Source organism: Aptenodytes forsteri, unplaced genomic scaffold, assembly GCF_000699145.1.
Source record: "Aptenodytes forsteri isolate BGI_AS27 unplaced genomic scaffold, ASM69914v1 Scaffold213, whole genome shotgun sequence".
NCBI classification, from domain to species: Eukaryota; Metazoa; Chordata; class Aves; order Sphenisciformes; family Spheniscidae; genus Aptenodytes; species Aptenodytes forsteri.
Genome location: NW_008795522.1, coordinates 1,436,212 through 1,448,039, shown reverse-complemented (window position 1 = coordinate 1,448,039; position 11,828 = coordinate 1,436,212). Strand labels below are relative to the sequence as shown.

Sequence of the window (11,828 nt, the reverse complement as noted above, 5' to 3'; positions counted from 1 at the left end):
TGCAGACGCACTTAGGAATCTCCCCTACTTTCAGGCTGTTGAGAAGGTGTTGGCCAAAGGTGGAGAGGAAAGCAAGCCACGTAACGAGGACAGCCAACTGCGCACCTTTTGTACCAAATCATCAAGGTGTGTCTTTAGAAAGAAGAGCATCATGGCACGTGTTTGGAGCAAGCCCAGCCCTGCACATGGTGCAGCCTCTGCCCACAGACGATACACGGTCAGGAGAGAGGCTCTGTTTATTTGCAGAGTAATTGTACCAGCTCCGCATCTAACGGGTTAAACATTTCTGTGCAGCTAAAAGGCAAACCGTGCGCCCGGCGCTCACCCAGCTTCAATTCCTCTGCACAGCTCACTCTTCTGGTTGAGGATAAAACGTTACATGTTTCAAAAGCCAAAGCTTCTTTCCAGGGGTGAAATCTGCCTTGAGCCAGCAGCAACGGCCACCTCGAGCACCCACTGAATCCCTCGTGAACCTGCCAAATCCTGCTGGTCCCCAGGGTCGCAAGGCCACAATCCCCATGGGTTTGCTCGTCTGTGCTCATCCTGAGGGATGCTCATGCTGCTGCTCTGTAGCCCGGTGGCAGCAGTTTGTTTTCAGGTTTGTTTTGGTGGACATGTCCCCGAGGCTGGTGCAGGAGAGGTCGGAGCAGGGAGCCGGCAGCCCAGTGGGAGCCCTGCGCTAGTGGCCTCCTGCCTCCGGCAGCTGGGAAGCGTAGAGAGCTAGTGTGTGATGGAGGAACTGGTACTGCTCACTCGTCTGGATCATCCCACCTCTGCAAGGGAAAGGCAGGTCCTGCTGACATCTCGCCGAAGCACACAACCCCGTCCCTGGCTCCCGGCTCCCAGGGCACAAATATTCCTGATTCAGCCACCACACCCAGGTATATCTGAAACAGGTGCCAGAGCTGCCCAAAGAGTATTTGGGCTCAGAACCATCGTTGGGCTGTTCAAAATGCGAAATAGCAACTGATTTGGCTCTAATTTTTGCTGGTACTTCTCCTTGAAAAGTGGCAAAATCAAGTGTTTCTGAATTTAGTGGCTGAGCTGGAAGGGGCAGACCAACTGCCAGGTTCAGAGCCGCTCTCCTCTCCCTCACGTCCTCAGGTTCTCAGAGCTACAATAGCCCTGACAGCAAAACCAGCCCGGCACTGGGCAATCGTTTGCTGTCGCTACATCTGCATCTTTCAGCAACCCTTCTGGTTTCCATCAAAAATTGTCCCCATGTCCCCTCACGATGCCTGTCCCCCCATCCCTCCCATATCCCTCCTCCCAGGCTTGGCACCCAGCAGGACCCTCCAAGGAGCAGCCTGCTTTGAGCACCCACCTGTCTATGCGGAGATGGCACACGATTCCCAGGATATCCACCTCCCCCTTGTCCTTCAGCTGCTGGCACCCGATCCTGGTAGCGATAAAGCAGCCCGTCCGGCCGATGCCTGCACTGCGGGACAGACACAGCTGTGCTGAGCACCGACAACGTCCACTGCCTGGACTTTGGTCTGTCCGAGCTGGACATACTCCTGGATTGGTTTGCTGCCATGATTTCTTCCTAGAGGGATGCTGGGGTCCTGGTCCCAGCTGCCAGACCAACTTTCTTAGCCAGACACCAAAAGGCATGGGCTGGCGTCACTCTGCCATGGCAAGGGGGTCCTGCTATGTTGCACGGCCCAGCTGAGGCCACTCTGGAAGCACAAAACCAGTCTGTGCTCCCCATCCCTGCGCAGTGCAGTGGTCTCTGCAGCCCCGTCACCTCCCTTCCCAGCTGTGCTCTAAACCCAGGCACCAAGTGGTTTGACCTGGGACAGGCCAGCCTGCAGCATCACACGCTGAGTGTGTTGCACAGGGACAACTGGGTGCTCTGCTCCACTGTCCCCAAATTCACTTAGCAGTGAGAGAAAACACACAGAGGCCACCTCCTCCAGGAGGGCTGCCCTGAAAAAACAGCTTCACATTCGAGCCGCAGGCCATGCTCAGCGGCAGAGGAATGGATCTGCCATGTCTGGTGGTTAAACACACAGAGGCCACCTCCTCCAGGAGGGCTGCCCTGAAAAAACAGCTTCACATTCGAGCCGCAGGCCATGCTCAGCGGCAGAGGAAGCAGGACCCTGAGCCATGGATCTGCCATGGGTCTGGTGGTTGGGTCCCGACCCTGCAGAGCTCTCCTGCTCCCACCTCGCTGTCCGTAGAACCAGGTGCAAATCAGATTTCTTTACAGGGCAGTATGCACCATGCTAATGCCACCATCCTGATGCCAGGACAGGAGTTGCTGGTTGAAAAACTGCTATGGGGATGCCGTGCCCTGGGATTTCTGCACCACAGTGGGACCAGCTCACGAACATTCACACGTGGGATTTTCCCCTCCGGCATTTGCAGACTGACCCCAAGGTGAAGGACACACAGGGGCTCGGGTGAGGGGAAAGCTCTTACCTGCAGTGCACAACGATGGGCCCTGGGCTGGCTGCAGCCTGGAGAGTCTCCTCCACCTTGGACACCAAGTGCAGCAGGGGCTTGGCTGACTCGGGTGTCTGCTGGTCCGGCCAGGAAGGAAAGAGGATGTGTTTGACCTGGCGGCATTCACCTTCAAGCTTTTCCAGCACAGAAGAAAGAGAAATTAGGACGCGGGAGCACGGACTCGCTGGGCTGGGCGAAATGAAGGCATGGAGTCCAGCTCAAGCAGAGGCCGGGCAGCCTGTGCCCATCTCATCTGCTCTCCTCCCAAATCCCTCTTTGAGCCTCTGCCGGACACCCAGGAGAGACACCTGGGCCAGGGACACTGGGAAGTGTCCCATCCCAGAAGACGGGAACAGATGCAGAGTGTCCCAATACTGTCCCCACAGTCCAGGCAAAGCCAGCAAGATCATTTTGGCTAGTGTCAGCCCAGGGTGACTACGGAGAGCCCATGGGGCAGAGCCCAATGACACAGTGCAAACAGCAAAGGGCTAATAGAGAAGCTGTCCCCAGCTGACCCCCTCTCCTCTCCCCTCCAGGGCTGGGTCCTACTCCCTCTCAGCCTCCTCGGGTAGGCAGGAGCTCTGCAGACCCCTCCTCTGGCAGGGGGCTCATAAGACCCAGCTCTCCAAGCCATGAACCCTCTGCTCTCCTGTCACACAGCATTGCCACCCTACTAGAGAGCTTGAGAGTGTCAGGGGCACTGCCAGGCCCTGCTGGGCTCCCCCTCTGACCCCAGGATGGAGCTCAAACCCACCTGGATAGAGAGATCCCGGACCACATACTCCACGCACTCGCTCACCCCCTGCACACGGATGGTGAAGGGGCCATAGATGCCCTCCTTCTCCGGCCAGTAGTGGACACATTTCTGAAAGAACAAGGCAGGGTTCATGGCTGTGGAGATGCTCAAGGCACCCAGTGGATGTTTGAGCTATGCTTTGCTCAGTGCTCTTGGGAAGGGGCATCACGTGGGGAGGTGTGGGGGAGCGGGGAAGGTGGATGTGGAGTGATACAGAGGGGAAGCTAAGGAAGGGATAGATCCCTCTCCCCCACACCTGCTCCCCCTGCACCTTTTCCCATGCCCTGCCATATGGCTTTCAGACGCCGGGGCCGCACGGCTCTCCCCAGCCCCACAGGAGCTGTGCCATGTCCTGCCAGACCCAGAAGGACCCAGCCTGCCCAGTGGGAGGCCACAGGGATGCTGCACCAGCCGGGGACAGAAAGGAGGAAGGACATTGCCAGGAAAGAGAGGGTGAGTTCCCCCAGGCAGGTGCTGCTTGGACAGGGAGCCAGGGATCCCAGCCAAAGCACAGAGCGGCTGCCACGCAGGGCACAGTGCTGCCGGCTCCCATCCCAGCCTGGATCTACTGGCTGAGAGCTCCCAGCCTAGGAGGAGAGCTGCTCGGGGCTGGAGGGACACTGCTGACTGCTGCCTCTGTTCCTTCTCCCAGGGGTTGCCCTAATCTCTTTATCCTATTATCCAGCTGGTAAAGCATGCGCAGAGCACGAGAGGCCACATGAGGAGGAGAGGCTTTGCTGGATGGGCCCAAGGCTGCAGCCCTGGGGCTCTCCTCCTCCATGTGCGATCGATCAGGGGTACCCTCTGAGAGGAAAGCAGAGAAAGCAAGCAGGTGCTCAGACACCACATTTGGTCTCACATAACCCTTTACTGTTGTTATTACCCCACCCTTTGCTCCTGGCTGGGGTGCTGTCCCTAGGCCTGGGGAGGGACAACAGTACCTCTTTGCGCTCCTGGAGCTTGGTTATCATGACAATGAGGGGCGCCTCCTCCTGCCACACCATCTCCCAGAAGTCGGCCACGGTGTTCAGCATGGGTCCCTGGGTGGCAATGTACTCCCGGGGCCGCCCCGCGTAGCCCTGCCGAGCACATGGTCCATCAGTGATGCTGGGAGGGACCCTGTCGTGCAAGGGGAGCCTGTCTCCAGGCTTGGTGCTTGTCTTTCTCTACAGGTGAGAGGCTGAGCCATTTGGGCTATTTCCTACTAAACCTGTCCTTGAAATGCTTTTATAGACCTGATCAGGAACTACCAGACATCCTCTCCATCCTCTCAGTCCCACAATCCAGGAACAAACCCATGGAGCAAGCCATGTGCACCCAAGCTCCTTGCAAACATCCCCAGGTTATTGGTGTGACGATAGCTGGTGTGATGGACACCTTGGCGAGGCAGAGCTCATGCAGGGAGGGCGCTTCTCTCCCAATCCCAGCTGGGTCCCACCAGTGCTGCCTCCCTGACAGGCTCAGGAGGGGACGCGGCAGTGCCCAGCAGCGGGAAGGCTGGGTCTGGGAACACCTGGAGGGGTGGTTGGCACAGGCCCCTGCCTTGCCTCTGCCCCAGACTCTGTTTCACAGCTCCAAGCATCCTCTGCCTCCATGGTCACTTCCTCCCGCAGTATAAAATTGCCAAAGAAATAGAAAAGGTTGGAGGTGCTCTGAGTCCTGCTCAGCTCCTGCTTCACACCATGGCCTCATGGGCAGTGCTGCTGGCCCAGCAGAGGGGAGAGCGTGCAGCGGCAGCAGGCAGGAGCTGGAGGGCAGGCACAGGCAGAGGTGTGGGAAAGTAACGAGGTCAGTAACATGTTACTCCAGCTCCCAGCTGCAGATGCAATTTGGCAATAGAGCAAGGAGTCAGGGACCCAGCTGAGGATGCCCTGGGGATGCTGGAGGAGGCACCCACAGCACCCACAGCTTTTGGAAAAGCGAGTACACAGCACTCTGGGAGGAGCTTTATGTTTTTGTCAAAAGAGATCTCAGTTAAAAATGCACCTAAATCCCTGTGATTTAATCCAGGTCTTTCTGGCAATCCTGTTAACGGTTTGGTCCTACAAGAAGTTGCACTGGCCCAGCCAAGGGGCAGCAACATTTTCAGGAACTTTTTGTATAGCCCTTTTCTCATGCCTCAAGATTATTTCTTTTTCCCAGGAAACATGATTTTCCATTCAGAAGGAGACTTGCAGTAAGACCTGGAGGTGTCAACACTGGGAATTTCCCCCCACCTGCTCCTCGTGCTCAAAAACATTTCATGGGATATGGTCAGCAGGAAAAACATTCAATTGCAGGTGGGGGCTGATGTGATCAAATACCTGCAGAGCTCTTCCAGACTCGCCGTGCCTCCCAAGCACGCCAGAAGCAGGCTGGGTTGCTAATTTGCTGATGTGCCCATAAATTCCTGCACCGTGACACCCTTGGAGAGGTAAGTGGAAGGAAGGGGTCAGAAAATACCGGCTCCACACAGGGATGTGTGAGCACACATGTGCTCAGGTGTGTGCAAATATATGTGCACGTGTGTGAGATAGGGAGGGGCAGTGTTTGTGCATTTTTGTTAGCACTCGTGTGAGATGGAGAGTATGCCACATGCTCACGTACACAGTGATGCATATGGACAGGGTGATGGGGTCACCCGATGTGAAGCTGCATGCTGCCAGGCTACCTCAGGAAGACTACTCTAAAAGTAGTCCTCTGCTGCCCACGTTCAAACCCTCATTTGGACCAGCAAGCCTCCCAACAGTTTTAGGCATGGTGCTCCTGTGTCCAAGGTCAGACTTTGACCCTCACCGCAGGATGCTGGCAGCTCACACCGCTGATGCCTCGTTGGTTCACACCCATGAGCACCATCAGAAAAGAAACGCTACTAAATGCCCTCCAGCTCCAACCTGCGCCCTCAGACCACCTTCCAGGGGTCTGTCCATCACACCAGAGGGCACTTTTGTGGGCTACTTTTCTGACTCCCACATTCCCACACTCTCCTCGCTGCCACACACCCAGAGTGGCTGTGGACCCACCCCTGCTCCCCAGTGCCCCTGGCCTGTCCCAAGGGGAAGGATGCTGAAATGAGATGAATTGCTCAGAAAGAAGCCTACCAACCAGGCAAAGCTGGTACCTGGCTGACACAAGAGCCTGTTTTAGGGTGATGTGTGGTTCAGCACAAGTGAGACTGCAGCCTGGAAGGGGTCATTTGCACAGGAGGATGATTATCATAAATCAGGCTGCCTGAAGTAACACCCTTGTGTCTGGGGATTTCTCGGTCTCTGGAAAGGGACCCCATCAGGTGTCAAAGATAAGCCATGCCCTCCCCTTCATTAGCTTTCTTCTTGGGAAATTGCAACAAACCCCCTGAGCGGAGAGGAAATTCCTGGATGTATAAGGGTTGAACAGCACCAGGCTGCGATGCTCTGATGACACGGCTTGCGTCCTGTGGCCTTAGCAGACAATGGACTAGTGCATGAGGAAGAGATGGAGAAGCCACTGCGAGGGAGCCCATACGGGTGCTCAACCCACCCAAGCAGCAGGAGCCGAAAGCAGCCACCTTGTGAGGCTTTCCTACCAAAAGGGACAGTGTGTCTGCCCTGCGTGGATGGAGCCACATCTCTGCAGCTCAGAAAGGGGTGGCGAGTTCAGGCTGCTACCCCAGAGCAGCCACAGGACGGTGGGTGACAGTCAGTGCCCCAGTATGTGGGTCCCAGCGTGGCACCTGCAGCACCAAGGAGTTTGCAGCCCGATGCCCTGTGAGCCGTGGGCTGCAGGACCTGGGAGACCACCTGCTCTGCAGCCAGGCAGGACACTCACCGTGATGTAGTTGGCATTTATGTAGCTGTCTTCGTCCTGGTTCCCTGCCCTCCTGAGACAGACCCGGCTCTCAGGATCTGAAAGAAATGGCAGGCATTACCCCAGGGACAGTCTTTTGGAGCCTGACCCTGCCCATCCTCCCTGCCCCAGCTCCAGAGGCTGGAGACTGAGTCCTCCCAGCTCCATGCCATGCTTGGAGCTGTCCGCACCCTCCCTTGGGCCCCTTCTTGCCCTATTACACCTTCACTACCATGGCAGGGTACAGCCAGCCATGCCCAAACCTGCCTGTACCGCAGTGAGCATGTGGGATAACTCACCCGCCAGGCAATAGCCCCCCAGGGCCCTCCCACAGTGCCTGACTAGAGCCCTAACGAGTCCTCCTATAATGTTCTCAGCCTTTATACCCCCAGCAACATGCCCTTGGAACATGTAAGGCCCCCACAGTGGCAGGGAGCAACCCAGGCTGGGCTGTCACGCGCTGCACACCCTGGGAATACACCCCAAGGAGTAGCTCCCCACATACCACCCCACAACACAGTGTACACCCCCTGTAACACAGCACTCGGCTCCTGCAACATGGGGAGCAGGAACAAACACAGCAGGAACACCAAGGGTGCCCACCCTGGTGCCAGGGCTGCTCTGAGTCACCCCTCTCCCATGCACAAACATCCATGCATGCACACACACACACACGCACACGTGTGCGCACACACCCCTCCCTGCACATGGCACCTGGGCAAATGTGAGGCAAAGGGATGCAGTAGCACATACTGGGGAGGATGGTTTTGTATCTGTCCTTGGAAGCACGTCCAGGGATCTCCAGCTCCTCCGGACTGACAAAGTTGGGTGGGATTTTCTGCAGGAGGAGAGAACAACTATGAGGAAAACTCCATTGCTGCTGCTTGTGTCCTCTTGTTGTGGCAGAGCTGGTCCCCCAGGCAATGAGAGGCTGGCCCAGGGACCTAGCAGCATCACCAGAGATGTCAGCTCCTGGGATGAGCCCTGTCCTTAGTCCAGATGTGGTGGGACACCTTCCAGAGAGGCCACCTTGGGAGAAGAGCTTGGCACGGGAGGGCAGGACAGGCTTTCCAGGGACGCAAGGGGGACTTGTGTGCACCAGGGCACCCCTCACCCCTGTTTACCCACATTGCCTTCCCTGCCACTGGTGCTGTGGGGCACAGCTGAGCTCGGAGCCTCCCTCAGAGATGTCCACCCCTGCCAGTCCCCCCCACTGCCAGCCCCTGCCATCCCTCATGTGAGGAGGGAGAGGGGAGGGGAACGTCGTACCGAAAACTCCTCCTCGAGCTGTGTCAGGCTCTGGGCGTGTTGCTGGAGCTCCTCTCTCCTCAGCACGTGGCTGGATGTCCTCAGGAACTTCAGCGTGATGTCCCGCGGCGTGCAGACAGGCTGGATGGGCTCCACGCTCCCCAGTGAGCTCATGTCCAGCATCAGCGACACGTTGGAGCCCCTTCTGCAAGGCAAAGGGGTCCCTGGCTGACCCTCTGCTACCCTGGGACAGGAGGGCAGCTCATCCTTCCATATCACCAGTTAAAACCACCCCACACCAAGCAAAAGTCAGGCAGAGGATAACAGAGGATGAAGAAAGGGGCCAGGTAGAGACCCCAGAAGACGGGGGGTGGAGGAACAAGGAACTAGCTGGTCATTTCACCTTTTTGCTGGAAAGCCCTCAAAGCACGGTGTCTAGATTTTGGGCTGCCGCCATGCTGGTCATTTCACCTTTTTGCTGGAAAGCTCTCAAAGCACGGTGTCTAGATTTGGCCCGGCCTGGGCTGGGAGGGGTCAGGGCTGCCGCCACGCTCAGACCTGGCATCTGCACAAGTCGTCAGACAGCAGGCTGGCAGGGCCGGAGGAAGGAAGTTTGGGGGAACCCAAACCCTAGGGATGAGCAGTGCCATGGGTACCCACTGTCTGGGCTGAGATGGGCAGTACAGGTTTCGGGCTGCAGGCACTGTCCAGCCACACTCACCTCTCCTGAAGACGCACGTGCTTCTTGGCAGAGGGACTAGGCTTGTCTGTCTTGTCCATGTCTGCCCTGGCTGCCCAGGTTGTCAGGCTGCCGTTATGAACTCTGGAGCACACCAAGCAGGCTTGTACCATGCTGTGGCAGCCACAAAGCCCTTGTCCTGAAGCACAGGGAGCGGACACAGGGGGCCCTCAGGTCCCGGGGAATCAAGGAGCCATCGGAGGAGAAGCGGCTGGAAAAGAAGAGGCAGATCTGAGAGATACCATGAGGCTGGGTGGACCCCCTGACGGATGGTCCCTAAGCAAGGGACGGGTTTTGGATCCTCAGCTGCCCTGGAACCAGGGCCCCCAGCCCCTGCATCCAGGCAGGTGGCATAGGGAGAGCTCCCAGCATGTTCACCCTCCAGGACGCCTGCAGCACTGCAGCCCACACAGGCACCCACTGGTGACCCTGGGCATGGTACCGACAGCCATCTGCTTGAACCAAGCAGAGGACACCCATGCCCTGTGTTGGTGGAGCATGGTCTAGTTTTGGGGGAGCCCAAGATGCTCTCCACCTCCATGGGAAGCATACACTGCCATGTGTTTCCAACTCTTCCCTGGCATGCCTGCTTCGGCCTGGGGACGTGATGGGGAGGAGGGATAGCTGGGACCCACATGAGCACAGCAGCATTCGGCAGGTGAGATGCAGTGGGCTGTAGGCACAACAAGGAGCCTGGCCAGCTCCTGCTGTTGGGCAACACGGGGCCAGGCACCCTCAACAGACTCGCAGCTCTGGCAAGGGAGACCCTGGGACAGCCTCCTCCATCCCACAGGTCTCAGCAACCGTCAAGAGGAAACTGCTTTATCTGGGTGGTTGAGCAAGAGGTGATGGGGTAGCCCAGCTGGAGGAAGATGCCAGGGCTCCAACAGCCACCAGCCCCAGGACAGCCCCTGGCAGGGACGGGGAGATACGGGTGATGCTGGTTCACCTCTGGGCAGAGCTCCTCACAGTGCAGGCAGCACCCTGGGATGGTGAGGCTCCTTCTCATCCCTAGCTCCCTTCATGGGGAGGAGATGGACCCAAAGGGACAGGGGATGCTGCGTAGTTGGAGCACTTGGTGGGCAAAGAGTGGGATCCCAGGTACCTCATCAGCTCAGGGAGGTCCTGCAGAGAACTGGGTCCACACTGTGGCCATGCTGTTTGGGAATGTGGCTAGGGCAGGAGCCGTTCCCCATGACTCCCTGCTGCCCGGTGGCATTTCTGGGGTTGACAATGCCACCGCTGCCATGCACACCATCCCCGTGCCCCACGCAGGGCACCCTGGGGGACCTGTCCCCCAACCAGGTGGGGCAAGAGCAGCTGCTCCCCCGGAGCCGCAGCACCAGGGGAGATCCTGGCCAGAGACAGCAGCAGGCTCCAACTCCAGCAGCCGCCCCTCGCACACTGGCCAGAAAACACCTGGGAGATGCCCCAGCCAAGCCCCTGGCAGGCAGGAGGGCCCTGGGAAGAGCCCCAGCTGCCGGCACCTGCAGGGAGAGTGTCCCCATCACCCTGCCCAGCATCCCAGCCCTGCCCAGGGCTGCCCGGCAGCAAGCACATGCCCACCGCCCATGGGCGCCAGGGCCCAGCACTGCCTGGCGGGGGTCCCCTCTCCAGCGGGCAGCATGGGCGGGCTGGGGGGCTGCCTACCTGCTGCCCCGCGGCGTGGGCTCCGTCGGTCCCGGCACAGGCCCGCAGGCGCCGCGCGTGTTGGTCTAACACCACGGTTTGAAAGTGTTCAGGAAGCTGCTTATCAAAGGAGCTGCTGCCTCTGCCGCTTCCTCTCCCTCCTTCTCCCCCCCCCTGCCTGCCGCCCACACACATACCGGCCACATCGCCGCAGCTCAGCTCCGCTGGGCCGCCTGCAGCCCCAGTCTCGCTCCCCGCCAGCGAACCCCTGTCTTGCGCCTGTGGGTGCAGCCCTGACTCCCCCAAAATCCTGGGCTGCCTCCATGGGCATCTCCAGCAGGGCCGGTGGGGTGTGCTGGGTGCCCTCTGCAACCGACCATGGCTGGTGCCAGTGCCAACCCATGGGGCATGGAGGGACGGGCGAGACCCGACCATGGGACTGGGGCCACTGGCAGAAGGGTCAAGGTGGGATGCTTCACGTGGTGCAGTGGTGCTGCTCTGGGGACACCAGACCCCATGTACCCCACAGGGAGCTAGGATGAGTCCTCCTGTCCCGGCCACCCTGGCCGTATCCCCTTGCCCGGGCTGTGCACCAGCCATTCCCCATCCCGCTGCGGGGTGAGCCAGGGCTTGGCACCTCCCACCCTCCGTGCCCGGCCATGAGCAGTGTGGTCCTCATGCCATGCCACCATCCCCCTAACCCATGTCTCTGTGGGTGCCACCTGTCACTCCTCTGCACCCGGGACCATCCCTGGGCACCCTGGGGGAAGACACGTGGGCTCCCCCTCCCCAGCAGGGCACGGAAGGGGGTGTATTTGGGGAGGAAGGTCCCTGGAGGGTCTGGCTCAGGTAGGACAAGTCTGCCCTTGGGGCACTGCACATCCTTCCTGACGATGCCCGGTGCCGCAGCCCTGCGGCTCTTCCTGTTTGTTATTGCCCGGGCTCTGTGCAGAGACACTGCACGCTTCCTTCCTCTTCTGCCCCCACCCCGCTGTGCTGCAGTGGCTCCCGCTGCATCCCCGCCACCATGGACCCCACATCCCAAATGCCTTCTCCCCCTGGCCGCTCAGCTGGCTCCTCCTTGCTGCCCTGGGGAGCCCCCCACCCCGGGCCACCTCCAGCCCAGCTCGTTGCAGTGACTGGGCTGTCCCTGGGATGTGCAGT

General features: G+C 59.1%; 1 protein-coding gene across 1 annotated transcript; it reads right to left on the bottom strand.

The window, feature by feature from the left end:
* Positions 1-679: 679 nt before the first annotated feature.
* Positions 680-9,148, bottom strand: PTPN7 (protein tyrosine phosphatase, non-receptor type 7). Its single transcript, XM_009281895.2, has 9 exons — positions 9,018-9,148; positions 8,318-8,501; positions 7,802-7,886; positions 7,031-7,107; positions 4,186-4,323; positions 3,203-3,313; positions 2,425-2,582; positions 1,325-1,438; positions 680-773 (listed from the first exon to the last, which is right to left on the bottom strand). The coding sequence occupies exons 1-9, from the start codon at positions 9,146-9,148 to the stop codon at positions 680-682; spliced, it is 1,092 nt and encodes a 363-aa protein (XP_009280170.1).
* Between the last annotated feature and the right edge of the window lie 2,680 nt (positions 9,149-11,828).

Excerpts from the sequence above, each read along its gene's own strand:
- PTPN7 (XM_009281895.2), bottom strand. The coding sequence starts at position 9,148 with ATGGTACAAGCCTGCTTGGTGTGCTCCAGAGTTCATAACGGCAGCCTG. Across the intron at positions 3,314-4,185 it reads AGCTCCAGGAGCGCAAAGAG|AAATGTGTCCACTACTGGCC; the intron begins GTACTGTTGTCC and ends TTGTTCTTTCAG. Across the intron at positions 2,583-3,202 it reads TCCGGGATCTCTCTATCCAG|CTTGAAGGTGAATGCCGCCA; the intron begins GTGGGTTTGAGC and ends GTGCTGGAAAAG.